Source organism: Taeniopygia guttata, chromosome 1 (genome assembly GCF_048771995.1).
Source record: "Taeniopygia guttata chromosome 1, bTaeGut7.mat, whole genome shotgun sequence".
Classification (NCBI taxonomy): domain Eukaryota; kingdom Metazoa; phylum Chordata; class Aves; order Passeriformes; family Estrildidae; genus Taeniopygia; species Taeniopygia guttata.
The window spans coordinates 74,656,465-74,673,661 of record NC_133024.1 but is presented as its reverse complement, the minus strand read 5'-3'; the positions used below and the strand labels follow the sequence as shown (position 1 = coordinate 74,673,661).

At 36.3% G+C, this 17,197-nt stretch overlaps 1 protein-coding gene and 1 non-coding gene across 4 annotated transcripts in view; one reads left to right on the top strand and one right to left on the bottom strand.

The window, feature by feature from the left end:
• Positions 1-17,197, bottom strand: part of GPC6 (glypican 6) — a 718,331-nt gene that overhangs the window by 196,220 nt on the left and 504,914 nt on the right. For all 3 annotated transcript variants that reach the window (XM_072931250.1, XM_072931246.1, XM_072931248.1), the window contains one exon: positions 1,728-1,893. In XM_072931250.1, coding sequence (XP_072787351.1) covers positions 1,728-1,893 — 166 coding nt within the window. The remainder of the gene's footprint in view (positions 1-1,727; positions 1,894-17,197) is intronic.
• On the top strand, positions 13,691-13,879 carry LOC115497826 (U2 spliceosomal RNA). Its single transcript, XR_003963403.1, has one exon. It is a non-coding gene; the product is annotated as a U2 spliceosomal RNA (small nuclear RNA).

The following is a 17,197-nucleotide window of genomic DNA, read 5'->3' as shown; positions in this document are numbered from 1 at the left end:
ACTGATGCAGACAAGGGCTTTGCAGCAAAGATTCTGAAACTCTGAGTCTGTAAGCATTTCCACACTTTCCAGCACATCTCACTGTGTCCAGGACTCTCACTGAATTTAAACCACAAGAAAAGGAAATCTTCTCTTAACAGCTCAAAACTTAACTTCCAGCTTTTGATTTAAACAGGCGCTTGCCTTAATAGAAACTCTGTTGTTTATTTTAGTTCCAATGTTTGGGGTTTCTTTTCTTAAAAGTCTACGTTATTTTTTTTAATCAGAATTAGTGACTTTTCAGCACTTGCTTATCATTCGATGACAAGGAAAGTGGCTTATGCAATGTCCTTAACAGGTTAGAATTGTTATCCCATTAGCTCCTACTTAGCTTTCTGATGATGATCAGACTCTCCTTTTTACCCCAGTAATCTCATGGGTATCCCTCCATACAGCACTGCTTTTGATGTCAACTCTTTTAAGTAGCACAAGAGACTGGGAAGGCAAATGTATCTGCATTGTTTGTTTAATATTGTTTGCATGCTATTTTTATAGCATGCTCAGTGCTCGTTTTCACTTTTCATACTCTGATTCATTTTTCATCCAGTTTTGTTCTCCCTATCCATCTTGTACTGCTGAGTAAAGCAAAAATCCATGAATGAGTCAGAGTCAAATTTTCAAAGTCACATTGGTCAGTGGGGTTTGAAATTAAGCAGAATGAGATTGCTTATGTTTTATCTTTCCAAAATTAGAAAATAAATTTCCTTTCTTCAGTTGCAATAAAGTCTTATCCAATTTTTTCCAGCTGCATTTATTTTTCCAAAATCCAGTCTAGACTATGGGATTATGGGACACTCATTAGTGCCCAGGCTAACTAGCTGCTCCATTCCTCCCATATTATTATCAGCCTTATCTAATTGCCATCTTATCCTATAACCAAAAGCATCTTAAAAGTAATATTTCTTGTTATATGTTGCTCTTCTGTTCTTCTGAGAGTTTTTTTGTGGTTTTTTTTTTTTTTTTTATGGTTATGGGTTTTGGGATTTTTTTTTTATTGGTTGGTTTTTGTTTTGTTTTGTTTTGCTACAGGACAGATGAAAATGGCTCTTTAAGGGACAAGTCTTCCTTTTTTATTCTTAATTTATCTGAAGAGGTATGTGAATAAATTGTGGGAGCAGTTTTTCTTAAATATATATTCTATGCTTCATTCTAACATGGGGTTGCATGTTTGGTACACTGGAAGGGAGATGTTAGCATATTTTAGGCAAGAATGAGGAATTAATGATTTCTCATATAGTAACTTTGAAGGCTTTTTGACTATGTACTACCAGAATTAAGAACAGCAGTTGTTGTGATTTATGTTGACTGGATGTTATACAATGGTATTAACTTCTCAGCTTGCAAGAGCCTGGTTTTCAGTTGTAATAAATACTATTTCTGCCATGTTAAGCTTGTTATTAAATCCTCAACCAAATCTTTCTCAACATTTCAAATAGCATGTAATAATTCAGCTCAGGAGCCATAACACCACACCATTTCTTTGGAAGTATGAAATGTAAAATGTTCCTGGCTTAGGGCACAGTGAGCAGTCATTTCTTACTGCAAGCCATGAAGTTCAATTAGAAAGCGAGCTGCATCTGCAGTTGCTTCATTCTGAATATTGACCCACAGTGTCTTCTACCCTCACAGAACCCTGCAGAGGTTTGATATTACCAGTTTCCTTCCACTAATATTTAAAGTCTTCTTACCTATGAACAGATTCCACTCAGTATCCAAATCAGCCTGATTTGCTAGGCAGCCCTTCATTACATTGAGGCAATAGTTGTTGCAAGGTTTCACAGTGGGAAGTCCTCTGCAGTAAGGGCAGTACAACATCTTCATTAACGCCCGGATGCACCCTGGGGTGGGACTGACCTGCAGAGTTTAAGGCAGGGAAAGAAAAAGAAAAAGGAGAAAATCAATCTCCTGTCCTGTGAATTTCGGGATGGCTGAGATTATGCCTCTCAAGCAGTAAGTGCAGAAGGGGCAATTTGTGAAAAGAGCTCAACCCTTAATAACACCCTCCTATAAAACTAATCGATTCCTGCCAATTATCTTCATTTAGCGCAGCAGTGACTTTCAGGAATGCAAAAGTCAACACTTCCCTACTGATAGCAGTGTTTGCCTCCCCAGCCCTCCCACACAAAATCTCCTGGAAAAGCAAAGGAAAAACAGCCAGGAAATCAGCTGGGTAGTAACTGACTGATCCTAGCATGGAGGATCCTGAGGAGACTTCTCACTCTTCCTATGTAAACTAGAACTGTCAGTCACACTGGCACTGGATTAAAATCTCCTCTTTATTAAAGAACAGTAAATCCAGGATAATCTTAACGGTGTCTATAAATTTATTCTGAACTACATGATGACAAAGGGATATCATTCTGTTTTCAGACAAAAATGCCCTTCTTTCTTCTCAGACAAATTCATAAAGAGATCAAACAGGGTTTGTTTGGGGTTTTTATTTTTTTGGTATGCTTTCAACATCTGAAGTGACAAAAAGCATTATAGGCAATATAATGCATTTCAATTTTCACATCAGCATGGCACATGTCGGCATATGTGAACTTCTGCATTTAATTTTCTAATCTCAGACTTTAAAAGTCATGTGTACTAGTGAAATATACATTTTTATGCCAGACTTTCTAGCTTGGATTAAAATTGCACACTAGGTATTACCCACATAACCTCTTGTTATGGTGCAGTGGAGCACAATTATCTCATGCTGGACCGACAAACTAGAGCAAATGACAAAGAGCTGCAGGTTACTCAGTGATTTCCAAATTCCTGGACAGGAGACGGCAAAGCAATGGCACTCCTTTCATTCCACCTGTTGGTTTATGAATTAAGGCAACACTACTGATATGAATTTGAAGGGATTAAACTATTTTTCCATAATCATGGTAACTTGTGCTAAAAGCATGAATCTAACTTTGCACTGTAGTTGTAGAGGTTGAACTGATTGATATTGTTTGTATTATCAGGATTGTACTAAAATTGTGTTTTCTTTTACTCTGGAATTTGTTTCTCCCTTTTTGATGTTAAATCACTGATTTTTAGAGAACTATAGAGAACATAGTCTTTACACAGGACATTTTTAAATTAAAATGGTTCTGAGATATAGCACATGTTTCTGAATATGCTCAGAAGGGATTTTTTGCTTTAGTTTCCTAGGCACTAACTTCTGCACTTTACTAGCAGAACACTGATGGTATTTGTGAAGGTATATTTATCCATCCTTTTCCAATAGCTTTTGAACCATCAGCCAGTTTCAATCAAATTTAACTGAACACTTCAGGTCTCAGAACGTTGAGATCCTACACGTTTTTTCTTTTAAATAGACAGCTGAGAGAAAAAGAGAGAGGCTCTATTATTGCCTTTACTAAGGAAAAGGGTGAAACATGAGGTCAGTTCCTCATAGATATCAAAGAATCCACATTGAAAATGATGCTATGAATGACCCATTGGTTAGAAAAAGAACAAGGGGAAACTTCCTTATTGAACACATTATTGAACAGCAAAAAATCCAAATTTAATAAAGGTGGACTTTATTATTTTCACTGCTCAGAACTACTTTTTAGAGTCACTTATCCAACTGCTGTATACTTGCAAACCTAAAACAGGTCAATTTTTACAAAAAGACTAGGACCAAAGAAGGAAGTAAGAAGAATATGTGTATTTATGGTCAACAACAGAATCTTCAAATTTACATTGAAATTGTTCCTTAAATCCAGAGATATTTCCATCTGTGAGTACTGAGAGTTTTATCAGTTAGGTTTCTTTCATGCCTAAACTTGTACTTCCCAGTTCCAGTAGTCTTGTCAATGCCAAGTTATCAGAGTTGACCCCAGAATTCAGCTGGAATCCACACGTTTTCCCATCCACACATTCCCAAATCCACTTTGGTACTTGTGCTGACATATACCTATAAGATCTTCATCTTACACAAAAACTTCCTGTCAATCTAATTCTTGAAAAACATTTCTAAAAGAGAGAAGAGAGTCCCTGTCTTTATATTATATCTAAAAGAGAGAAGAGAGTCCCTGTCTTTATATTATATATTATCTTTCTTATATTGTCTTTATATAGAGCAAATACCATCAATATTTATGTGAGCTTCATTTTATAACAAGAGTAATCTGAGAGGAAACTAGCAATCATGCTTTACGCTGCCAGAGATCCAGATCATGTCCCAGATCTGCTAGGACAAGAACCTAAAGGCCAGTTAGAATATCTACACTAGCCCTGTGAATCTTGAATTCTTGTCACATTGCACAAATCCCTTAACAGACTACTTCTGGTCACACTCCACTGTGAAGTAGTCAGGATAACTTCCAACCACTCAAAAAGAATGAGCAGGACCCAGTTGTCTCATATCTTGTCTGGGTGTCTTAATATCTCATACAAAATGGTAGCATCATTAACAGCATTTTACAAGAAAGAAAGGTGCTCTGCTTATGTTAAGAGTGAACTAATATCTTTTTTAAGAGAAGAAACCAAAAGGTGGGTCCAAGCAAAGAGCAGATGGAGAAGGTTTCTACAGAAGCCTCTGTCATATTATTTAGATCTGCATCTGACTTACCTACCCCATCCTCTGGCAAAGACTAACACAAGCAAATCTGTGCTGATCAAGCTGCATGTTGCAGAACTTGGTTTCAGAATATGCTGCACTGGTGACATAAAATACAAGCATAGATGAATTTTTGTGCCTGCTGGCTTGCATTCACTTTGCTTACTGCTCACACCTTCTGCTCCAAGCTGGCCACATCCCATACTGCCACATCGTATTGGCACTACACCTCCTCTGGGTGGGTTCCACTTAATGCCTGAGTGACTAAAATACACAATTATTATTTTGGGTGGTTATTTTTCAGCTCCAAGTGTTTGGAATAATAGGAGTCAGTAGTGCAGGCAATGGGAGTAAAAGGAAGCTAAATATAATGTTGTGTGTTTTGAAGTGAGACTGGAGGTTTCACTGAGCAGACTATACTCTGCTCAGTGTTTAAAGAAGACAGGGGCCGCAACAAGACAGATAGCTTCATGTAGGTTTCTGGAGAAAGTGTCTATCCTGCCAGAAGTGTATTGCATGGAGAGACAGGTGGAGCGGTCCAAAACCCTTTTGTGAAGAGGGCTAACAATTAAGCTGTGACCTGAGCAAGGGATGAGTCCCATTCTCAATCCTGCTCCATATTTACTTGTCACTTAGCAGTACTGGTGTGCCTTTAGGTATCCAAACTGTGGCTCAGGGAAATATTAGCAATACCACAACTACTTTAGAACTCTGAAGGCTAAAAGTTAAATGCTCTTTTACAGCAGTTAAGTGCTTTTGTGGACCTAGTCTTCAGTGAGCAGCCAGATTTCAGTTCGTAGCTTCAGCTGCTTTTTCTGCACCTTTGTTTTCAAAGAATACAGTTAGATCTTTTTCTTCCCTCAACAACAGCTGACTTCATGCAAAAAATAGTCTAATTTTGTTCTAAGATTCTGAAATCTTGGTAAGAACCACAATATAAAAAGAATCCAATTTAGAGTGTGAGTATTTCAGGAAGCTATAAACTCCTGAAATCTGAAGATTATCACAGAAAGTTTATTTTCAACCACCTTCTTGCTGCTGGAAAATGCTATGAAATGCATTTTGAAAGTTAATTTCTCATTTCCATCTTAAAAGAAAATAATATTGAGAGTCTCTCACACCTAAGTACCTAAGTAATTTTCTTCAGACCAGCCAAAAAGCAGATCTTAATTTCATTCAGAGGTATTAAAAACCTCAAAACCTGCATTTCCTGAGGAGAGTTGTTTCTCAGCTCAGAAGTGTCAATGATTTTTTCTTTAAGTAACATTTTTTGATGGGTACAGCTTGATTTTTTTTTCTTTTTTGTCTTTTCATGCATGTTGCAATTGGCTCTGCAATAATCACAGCAGAGAAATTTGCAAAGTTTAGAAATAACCGGTTCATATGTAAATCACATAAATCTGTCAGATCACACTGAATGACATAACTGGGGAAACTGCTATAGAGGAGTCATTAACTACAGCAGGCTGTCTCCCTGACTGACTAGGACAGCTTCATTTTAGCCTGTGTACGTGGAATACAGCACATCAGAAAAGTGCCTTTCTGAGCTTTGATTGAGCCTAGTAGCTTCAGGACATGTTACATTACTGCATTTTGTACCATTTTCTGACAGCTTCAGCTTTACCCAAATGCATGTTTTTGCATACATGCAAAATCCCCCAAAAGCAATATTCTTAAGGGCTTCATTACTGAACACTTGTTTTCCTTCTTCAGAAAGTCTAGGAGGAATATTATTTCATCTAAAAGACAGATTTTGCAATGGTGAACTTGCAAATATAAATAATTGAGGAGAGAACTTATTTGGGTAAAAGCCAGGAAATTTTACTCTCTTGTAACACTTCATTTGCAGACTGCTTTGTAATATATTTGACCTGTTTTTATAATCAAAATCTTTGGCTTTATCAAGTATACAAACACAAATCTTTTTTTCTGATACAAAAAATCAGAGAAACTTATTAAACAACTGGTCACCTTTAGAACGTTTCTCTGATATTTATAGGAGATTTCTTACCAAAGCAGCTGGTATACCTTGTCCGTTTATAAGGTAAGGGTGTTCTTCTAAAGTTACATTGAATGTACCTAAACTCACAAAGACCATACTTAGGTTCAAACTGTGTTATTTCTTGGCATAAAATAAATTTTGTCAAATATAAGCAAAATGCATCACTACTGAGATCACATCAGGGAACACACATACTTCCTATGTTTCCTGTGCTCCCAAAGGAACTCCTCCCATTTGAAACCACGGAGTCACTCCTTAGCATGAAGACCTTGTAGGGGAAACTGCTGGGAGGAACCAGCCAATCTAGCCAACTGGCCACTGAAATAGATACTCTTTAAAAATGCCTCTAGAACAGTGCATAGTTTGAAGGAGAGGAGGGTTAGACTTTATTCTTCACAAGCTTTACAAAAGTATTTACATTCAAGCTGCTGGATTAAAACTGGAAATTTCTACTTTGCATTTGGTGTTCAAAATGAGGGTGAGGTGTATTCCTGCAATCTCATATAAATGGTCCATAAGTGGAGAGAATTTTGAAAGGAATCAATGTCTTTAACACTTTAGTCTTGGCTAACTAATCTAGCTTTCAACTCAGCAAGCTGATGTACGTCCAGCAAAGGAATGGTGCACACTGTCTGAGAAACTGAGGTACTGACATCACTACATTATTTTTGGATCTCTGTGCAGTCCATCTACTTAATGATAGAAAAATTAATAAGTTTCCTAAGCATTATTTTATTCATGGCCTAATTATCTCAATAGTTTATTTAGGACTAGAGTCACAGAATCACAGAAAATGTTGAGTTGGAAAGGACCTATCAGGATCATTGAGTCCAACTCCTGGCCCTCCACAGGGCATGCCAAGAATCACATCATGTGCCTGAGAGCATTGTCCAAATGCTTCTTGAGCTCTGTCAGCCTGGTGCTGTGACCACTGCCCTGGGAGCCTATTCCAGTGTGCAGCCACCCTCTGGGGGAAGAACCCTTTTTCTAATACCCATCCCAAACCTTCCCTGACACAACTCAAGGCCATTCCCTCAGTCTTGTCACTGGTCACCACAGTGAAGAGATCAGTGCCTGCCCTTTCTCTTCCCTCCATGAAGAAGTTGTAAGTGCAGTGGGGTGTCCCCCCAGTCTCTTCTTCAACTGAACAGACCAAGTGACCTCAGCTGCTCCTCATATGGCTTCCCCTCTAGGCCCTTCACTATCCTTGCTTGATAAAATGCTTTATGTATGTGGCCAGGTCAGCGTTTTAACTTGCATACATTACTAACTTCAAGAAGTCTCCCTACATTCTTTTACCAGAAAGTTAATCTGTAGAGAACTCCACGGTACAATTCTAGGGATTCCTGTCCCCAAATCCTCCACAGTCTAATTCTAGCACTCTTATCAAATATTCTATTTAAAGATCAAAGGGGACATAAGGATTTGTTGTTCATGCTTGTGATTTCAGAAGAAAAGGAAGGAGAAAAAAATCTTTAATTAAGAATTGCATTCAATGTACTAATACTGAGGAAATTTCTCCTAAGCACAAAACTCATAATTTCTGACCGCCCATCATAACAATGATGTAAGCAGGATCAGACTGAGATGTATCACAAAGCACACTTTATAGGGCACACAAGATTATTAGAAACCTTTGAATCACACATCCTAAGAGTTTTTTCTTTAATTTAATCTTTAATTAACTTCAGGAAAATGACTAAACTTCAGTGCAATCAGTGACTATTTTTTGCCGTATAGCTTTGACATTATTTTCTCCACATGTTACAATTACTCCCTATTGGCTTTTTGTTTGTTTGTTTGTTTGTTTTTTTTACAGAATTTTTCTTTTTACAGAGAAGCAGGTAAAGCTTAGCTGGCAATGATGGTTTTGTTCTTTTTGCTCTTTCTTTTCTTCAGAGAAGATCTGCTCATTGTTGGATCCAAGTAATTAAATTACTCTTTGTCCATATTTTGGCTGTTTTCATGAATGATGTGTTATTGCCGATTTAATTTAATAGTCAAGATATCAAGAAAGTTCTTTTCAGTGGATTTCAGCTGAAATTGTGTCTGTATGTATCCAATTATAACTACATAGAAATAATAATAAGGTTTTGAATGCTCTATTGAAGTACTTCTCATTGCTTCAGACTGGCTCATAGAAGTTTAGACCTCAGTTCACTGCTTTTATAGCACAATCTGATATAAAAATAGAAGTATTGCATCAGCCATACTTAGGAATTTATGTTGTAGAAAGTAAATTGAGAATATTTGCTTATATCAACTAAAAGTCTAGTCTAATACTAACCTCCTAAAGACAACAAAGACAACTGAAAGCTAGAAGAGCTGGTTTAAGTACTACGGCTTTGTACTAGTGCCTATGACTTTGTGCTTGAATTATGTCAAACTGAAAATAAAAAACTACAGCCCTTTAAGCAGTTGCAAGATTCTCACAATCCTGGGATAATATATCTCATTAATATGATGAGACAAAATATGATCATTTTAATTTTAATATATTAATAGCCCAGAAAATATTTTTCCAGCAAATGTATAATGTATAGTACAAGATGTTCATTAAATAATTAGAAAAAACTTAGGGCAATATAGTTGAACCCTAAATAAGTTTTACAGTGTAACAAAAAAGATGACACACTTACTATCTGATAACAAACCATGCAGCACTAAGAGAGAAGAGGAAATTTTAGCCATTGTTCTTGTTCACCTGAGATGCACTTTTCCAGTATCCATGACTTTGAAATCATAAGAAACATGGCAACTACCTTTCTTTTTAATGCTTATTAAAATTTGAGGCATTTTTCTTATTTCATCATCTCAGCTGTGTTCCAGTATATGCATAATTCTGGAAAGTGTTCAAATATTGCCCCTCTATCTAGCACATGAGAAACCATGAAATGTTACAAGCCATTTATAAAAGAATTTAAGTCTATAAATCCCTAAGAGGTAAAGTATCAAAATATTTTGAACACTACCTATGGGCATCACTCTTATCTATAATTTGCCTAAGTTATCACAACATGTAATTGTGAAAGTGGCCATATGAAAATAATGGCTGGAAGTCTGTAAGAGATTACAGCAGGAAATTGAATATCAAATAATAAAAAACTGTTGGAGAGATGAGTTGTGGAATTTCACAATTTCCCTGCAGAAATCAAGAGCAAAAAAAAGACAAGGACAAAATATTCAGGTGTTTACTTGGGTGAGACTGAAGCTCAGAGAAAAATAATAGCCTTCCCTATTTTCAGAAAACTAGGAAAATTACTTATCAGATGATCTGAACACAGAAAATCTAAATTTAGAAAACCACTTGAAAAGCAGCAGTCACAAGATATTTTGTGTAAAGCTTATTTTTTAATCTCTTGATTCACTTCTGAGTGACACTTTAAAGAAATTTTTTATAAAATAAAATGTTTGAACACTCAGATATAAATATTAAAATGTTCTTAAATCCTGTTTTACCTGTCAGAAACATAATTAAATTCAAACAAACTTGGTGGAAGCGAAAATTTATTTGACTTACAAACATGTAAACTGAGAAAATACTCCAGGATAGAAGGATTTACATCCCATGAGATATCACTGAGCTAAAAAATCTGCCCTGCAAATTTTGAGGAAGAATATTTATCTTTCTCATCTATTTTTATAGTAATCCCGCATTAAACAGAATTTGAGGTACAGATTCCATCTGTTACTTTCCTGGAATTTTGAGGACACCACTAAGGTGAAAAAATCTCTGAATAATTTCTTATCCATTCCCAGAGGATGAAAAGTTCTCCAGTACACAAAACAAAGAAGGAATCTCACAGCTGTTAGGTTTTCAAGCTCCATCATTTCTTCTGGAATGTAAACATTAAGACACTCTCTTAATAAAAAGTGGCTACTCTGCTTTCTTCTCAGAGCAAAAAGTCTAAACTGCCTCTCACTTAAAAGTGTTCTCACTTCTTTCAGACTCGTGTTCCCTGTGAGGAAAAAAACTGCTCTAGAGAAGTAGGTTAAGTATTGCCCAGGTACAAATCATAAATAGAAAGGGAAGTCCTTGATAATCTGTAAATCAAACCCCCAGATTAGCAGAAGAAAAACTCTGAGAGAAAGGGAACTGTCACAGCAGGAGATAATGATCAAATCGTGCACTTAGACGCTTTGTGCAGCAGTATCTGGATAAGAAAGTGATGTGAAAAATGGTCAAAGTCATCCTACTTGCAACACCCACGAAGTTTGAAATGCAGACTATATACCTGAGAGCATTCTTGCTGATTGCCTATGATTCACCATGCCAACCAAAAAAGCACCTGAGAAGAAAATCACTTCTCTAAGAGAGAGAGAGAGAGAGTGTGGCAAAACTCTGATCACTCACAAGTACTCACAAGCACCTCTCCTTCACTGTCTACTGATGTGTGAATTGTTTCAGTGACTGAAAAAAGGGTATGAATCAGAGTGGTGGAAAGGGCTGTGGGATGTCTTATTTGTGCAATGTCAGCAACAACACACTCATGAGAAAGAAATAAATGCATACATAATATTAGCAGTCTTGGCTGATGATAAGTTATGCAATAATTCGAGGTGACAAGTGACAACAGATTGACCCAACTTGTTCCTGCTCTTTCATGCACTAAGAAACATGGAGTCAAGATGCAAAAGACACTTTAAAGATTATAGTAAGTTAGTCACTAAATAGTAATGTGATCATGATCAGAATTTGTTGACAATGGCAATCTCCTAGAAACAACAAGTAAGGATATGTAGATTCCTTCCATCTGTTTTCCTGTGTAATTGGTGAATTGTCTGGGCTGCATATTCACAGTGACAAAAGGTAGGAACTGGATAGATCAGTACTAAAAGGAGGGTATTTTTACTAGAGAAAGAAATAAAATTGTAGGAGTAATGAAGCAGGAAAGTCCAAGTTTAACGGTTTTGCCTACTTGTTAAGCCTCATCATATTCCTATATTGAACATTTTCCAGGTACATTCAAATGGTAACATTTCATTACTAGCCTTGGGCTCTTGGGGAAAAAAGGCTAAGGAATATTCATAGAAATCAAACAAGGTTTTTCAAGTTGCTCATGTTCTTGGTCCTTTTCCATGAAAATCAAAAGACCAAATAAGGAGTGCTGAGTTTTGAAACAAAACATTCACTCGGAGCATTCCCAATAAGCTGGTCACACCATGTCAGAGACTGGTTAGGTACAAAACAGTCATAAAGGCACCAAGGATTGTGAAGCCTGCTTTAAAGAGAAACTGTTTTCTGAAGACCCTGCAGCCCAGTACAAAGCAGGATGTTAATTTTTTGGGACAAAATAGAATATAATATTTTACTTTTTAATGTCATAATGAGAATTAAGTACAAGATGGACCACAACAGACAGGACAGTAAAACAAATTCTGTGTGACTCATATGCAAGTACAGAGATTGAAAGGAAACAAATATATTTAACTGTTTCCTTGAGTTCTAAAGGGAAGAAGGATGTCAGATCTTGAAGGTATCCCAGCAAGGATCTAGTCAGATACATTGCTGGGTTCCAATAATCAACCAAAAAGTCTTGGTAATATATTCAGTGTAGCACAGAAGCAGAGAGATACTTTAAAAATAGTTCACCATCTATTTATAGGATCCATAAATGCCCACTGCATTACATGGGCCCAAGTCATGTGAGATCACCCTGAAGCTCCATGTTAACATTTCCTCCTTTATGGTCTTTCTGATACTCTTGTTAGGTTTTCAGAGAGCTACTTGTAAATATAAGTACCATATATAAAATATTTAACAGATGCTCAAGTGCACCTTGGGATGATGACTATGGTCTGGAATTACTTGTTTATGGGATGTGTGCTCACATTTCTGCTGAGTATTGCACTTGCTGTTTTTAGAACTGCATAGCTGAGAGTAAATCTTCATCTCTTAATTTAATTTTCTTTTATTTCCATTTTAATCCCTTCCTCCTAAGTCCATACCTATAAACACAAAACATAAAAACAGAGGGATCTTCGCTAGTGTATGTGTGTCTTACTTCCAAGATACTACAACAGAAACGTAGGGAGGTGATTAAAACAAGAGTAGTTAGGGGAATAGATGTTTCTATGAACAAGGATTCTTCTCAGCATTTTGTCTTTGAGTTGTACACTAAAGAAAAACATGGTCCAAAGTACTAGCACTGGATGACTACGTGATATGAAGCCAAGTATATAATTTCCCAGAGAATGTTTTACGTATTAAAACATACTAGTCCTGTGTAAAAGATTCAACTTTCTTCCTTCTCCATATTCAGATACAAATAACCATAAGAAAACCTGAAATCATGTATGAAAAGAAATGAAAATTAGACACATTGTCTTTTCCTCAATAGCAGAAGGGTGAACAGCAGCAGAAAATTGCTTTTATGATACTTTAGGTTCTGTAATTTTTGGGAAATAATTCCAGTGGAAAGTAAGGACATTGTAGCATTGGTTTGAAAGAAGTAAGTACCAAATAAAAGACAATTTGTCAAGTTTAAGCTGGTTATTTGTTCATGCCTGCGGGAAGCAGATCAAACCTAATCTATTAAAATATATCTGACAATCAGATTTACTTTTTCTTTTATTTAGAGATAGACTGTATGTGAAATTTGCTATTAAATCTTCATTTAACCTACCCTGGATTTTAGGTTGATGTACAACCCAGAAATAGTGTCTACAGCCATATGGAAATATTATTAATATCTTTTCCTCATAAATTCTCAACAGGTAAGATGTTATTCAGATTACTTTTTCCTTTATCCAAAAGTGAGCAAGAAAATTCATTTTGCATAGAGCTGACTAATATCTAAGAGGCAGCAGATTTATAAATGAGAAAAATAAAAGATATTACGGAGGTAAACAATACAGTCTAGAATTATTTTATTTTGCTTAGAAATTTTGCCAGAGTAATTTAAACCCCAGCAATTTCACTTATCTCTATGAACTACTGTAATTGTATTGATTTACAATTTTCTTACTTTCTCAGGTGAAGAAATAATTCTTTTATGTATCATCTTTTAGCTCTGTCAACAGCCTTTGGAAGCGCTGATCCTATATCATCCTCAGTGGGCAGAAGTGCTCTGCAGTATGCACTGAAGCTCCTGTCCCAAATGCACACTTCTCAGCTTTTGGCTAAGATCAAGTGCATCATCTTTTCTTATCACTTTATTATCTGATACATCCTCACCTTAAAGATTTTATATGAAATGGATTTGGGAGACATGGGAAGGAGTAATCATTTTCTGCATCCACTCCATTCATCAACCCAAAAGTGCAGTGTTTCCAGCTATTGTGGTCACATCATGACTGCGTGTCAGGATGTGATATCTGGGCATAAAACAACCCTGTGTGCTTTCATCTTTTTTTTAGGTGGGCTCTGGATCTGTCATGCTTCCACAGATCCTCTGATAATAGACACAATACCAGCCCTCGACTGTTCTATGCTATGCTCACTATGGAGAACTCCTGAAATCTCAGCCTGACGCACAGTGCAAAAGGGGGAAGGTTTGTACCTGGGACTGCTCTTGTCCCTGCTGGTGTCATTCTTCCCAACTGACTGTCATAGTCTTTCTAAAAAAAAATAAATAAGGAAGTCTTGACTGTACTGTTGTTGACTACACTGGTCCTTAACACACCTGCAACTAGACCAAAGGAAGGATTTTTATATTTCTCCCTCAACACACCAATTTCTCCTTTAAGAAAGTGAAAGAAGCTCTACAGCTTGTAAAATAAGATGTCAGTCCTTGCTGGATGAAAAAAAAAACATTCATCTTGAACCTCAAAAGACCACATATATAGGACTGAATGACAATTTGAACCATGTCTCTAAGTGAAAAATGACTGAATTTATTGTTGGCTAAGTCAGAAAACCCAGTAAAAGTAAAATATATCTAATGTTTTTAATGGCTACCTGGCTGTAAATTTGTATTTAAGCTATTCCATTGCCATTTGTCTTTATTTGATTAAGCCACCTGATTTATTAAACGTGCTGGAATACAATTTATGTACAGACACCTAGTGGTCTGGTTTCCAGAACCACAGGGATAAACACTCTCAAACCATAAAGGCACTCTCAGCGCCAGATATCCATTTATAATGCCTGCAGAATGATGTCTCATCCTTATCATCTCCGGTATGGATGAACTGTCAGCTGCTCTACCACAGCGTCTTTCAAAACCTTTTAAAAGTAAGGAAAGTCTGTTGTGTCCAAAACACAAAGGTATTTCACAAGATAGGAGAGATGTCCTCAGTGCAGCAATATTCACCTTGAGTGAAGAAGACAAAAGGAATACCACTGTGAAATCAGCACTGCTTCAAAAAGACAGCTTTGGCAAATAACATTGGAACAAAAATGTAAAAAATAATGTTGCAGAAATGCTCCCATGTGCAAGATGACTCCAGGAAGTGGGTTCTTGTTCCTGTTCCTATATCTTGTTCTACCCATAAGACTTCTGACTAGCTGTGTGGACAGACTTACAAAATGGTGAGATCAGTGATATTTCTGCTCTAGAGATGGAATAAAAATACTGCTGGGCACCTATAACGATGACAAAAAGGTAAAAAATGGAAAAAAAGAAAAAAAAAAAAAAGATGAAAGAAAACACACTTAGCCAAGACTGAAATCCTGAAGCGCAGGAATCAGCCTCTCTTCCCACTTCTCTCTTTTACCCTACAGTTGTCAAGGGCACTGAAAGACAAGCTGAACCAGAAAGAATTTCACTAAAGCTGGATTTCTTCATTCAGAAGAAAAGCCTTAACAAAATACATATTATCACTTAAATTGAAAAGTATATATTCCCGCTGTAGTAGTTGAAAATCTGAAAATTTTAACACTCTTACTTATGGACATAGGTGCACCAGACAAAAAAAGAAATTTCTTCAGTATTATGGGTTTTAACATAATGATCTTGCTATATTATCATTTAATGGCTATGAGCATGCATGTGAGCAAGCAAACCCCTTATGCACAGCATTTTATTTGTTTATTTTTTGAATGCCTAAATACCAAGTGATAACTAGAGACTGTTGTTAAAGAAAGCTATTTAATTACGTGCTCATCTAAGAAGTTTATTTTCCTGTTTCTCTCTCATCAGAGAAGTTTTAAAAAGAGAATAATGTTCTAAGTAGAAAAGTCCACAATGTGAGCTAAGTAAGAGTTAGATATGTTAGAGTACAGTACAGTCTTGCAGAGGCTGGGTTTGTTTCATTACATATTTATCTTTTATGCTCTGTAAAATATCTAGGTTTATATTATTTTATTTAAAAAGAAAAAAAAATACAGTGTACAAAACAAAAAAAAGGAGTTGTGGACATGAAGTTTTTGTAAATATGGTGGGATATAATGAAAATCAGAATAAATTCTGCAGATTGATTTTACTCATTGCTTTGATCAAAACTAAAAAAAATAATTTTATTCCCTTTATCTGATTAATTGGAATTACCAGATGGAAATTGTTCTGCTATATTCTTAGTTGGTGCAGCCTCTCCTCAAATCCTGCATATAGTTTTGGGCACCACAATAAAAGAAATATATAGAGCTATTAGAGGTGTCCAAAGGCCGTGTCACAAAGGTGGTGAAGGATCTAGAGGGGAAGCTACATGAGGAGTGGCTGAGGTCACTTGGTCTGTTCAGTCTGGAGGAGACTGGGGAGTGATCCCATTGCAGTTACAACTTCCTCATGGGGGGGAAGAGAAAGGGCAGACACTGATCTCTTCTCTGTGGTGACTGGTGACAGGACTGAGGGAATGACCTGGAGTTGTGTCAGGGAGGGTTTAGGTTGGGATAATTGATAATATAAAATAGGGAAACAGTACCATTTTGACTGTTCAGTGGATATTGCTGATATTTTGTAGGTGCTTGAACTTCCCCATATTTATTCTATAGCAAAGCCCTTGCTGTTGTATCTTAAGTCCCCATAAAGCACTTATTAGCTTCCTCTAGGTCCCAGCTAAGTTACTTCTTTTAGTATGAAGAGTAAGTTTAGTCTACTTCAAGAGATAATAAAAGAAAGTATTTTAAATCACTCGAGAAGAAAACCATTCAAATACTGATTTTTAAAAATTAAATCTAGAGAAATATTGGTTTCACAATCTTCAGAGGCTTCTGTATCCAGAATTATTTGATATCACAAAGTATTCTGAATGCAAGAATCGAAACACTGGGAAAATGACAGCATGTGAAGTATAATAAATGAAAATTTTGTGGAGTGCTTATATTCATTCTCTACTTATTTATGGGCACAAAGGAAAAGTGAAGATGGAGCTTCAGACATCAAAATCAAGTGCAGTCTATTCTGGGAACCATTTATAGTGTAAGTAAAAGTATAATTAAATAATGACTTCATTTCAGCAGGATCCCATGATAAGAATCAATAGTCAGGCCACTGATCTTGCATTAATTTGGCCTTACATTGTCACTAAATCTTGTCACAGACACACTTCCACGACACCCTGAATTAACCTCAACTATAACCTTCCCTTTAAAATATAAACTTTTTTTACCTTCCCCTTTCCAAAGGCTTCAATGGCTGCTTCCTGGGATTAATGGTATTCAACAAAATTAAGATATGCAAGACATGATATTCCATTTTAAAAGGTGCAACAGATCTAACAAGCCTTGC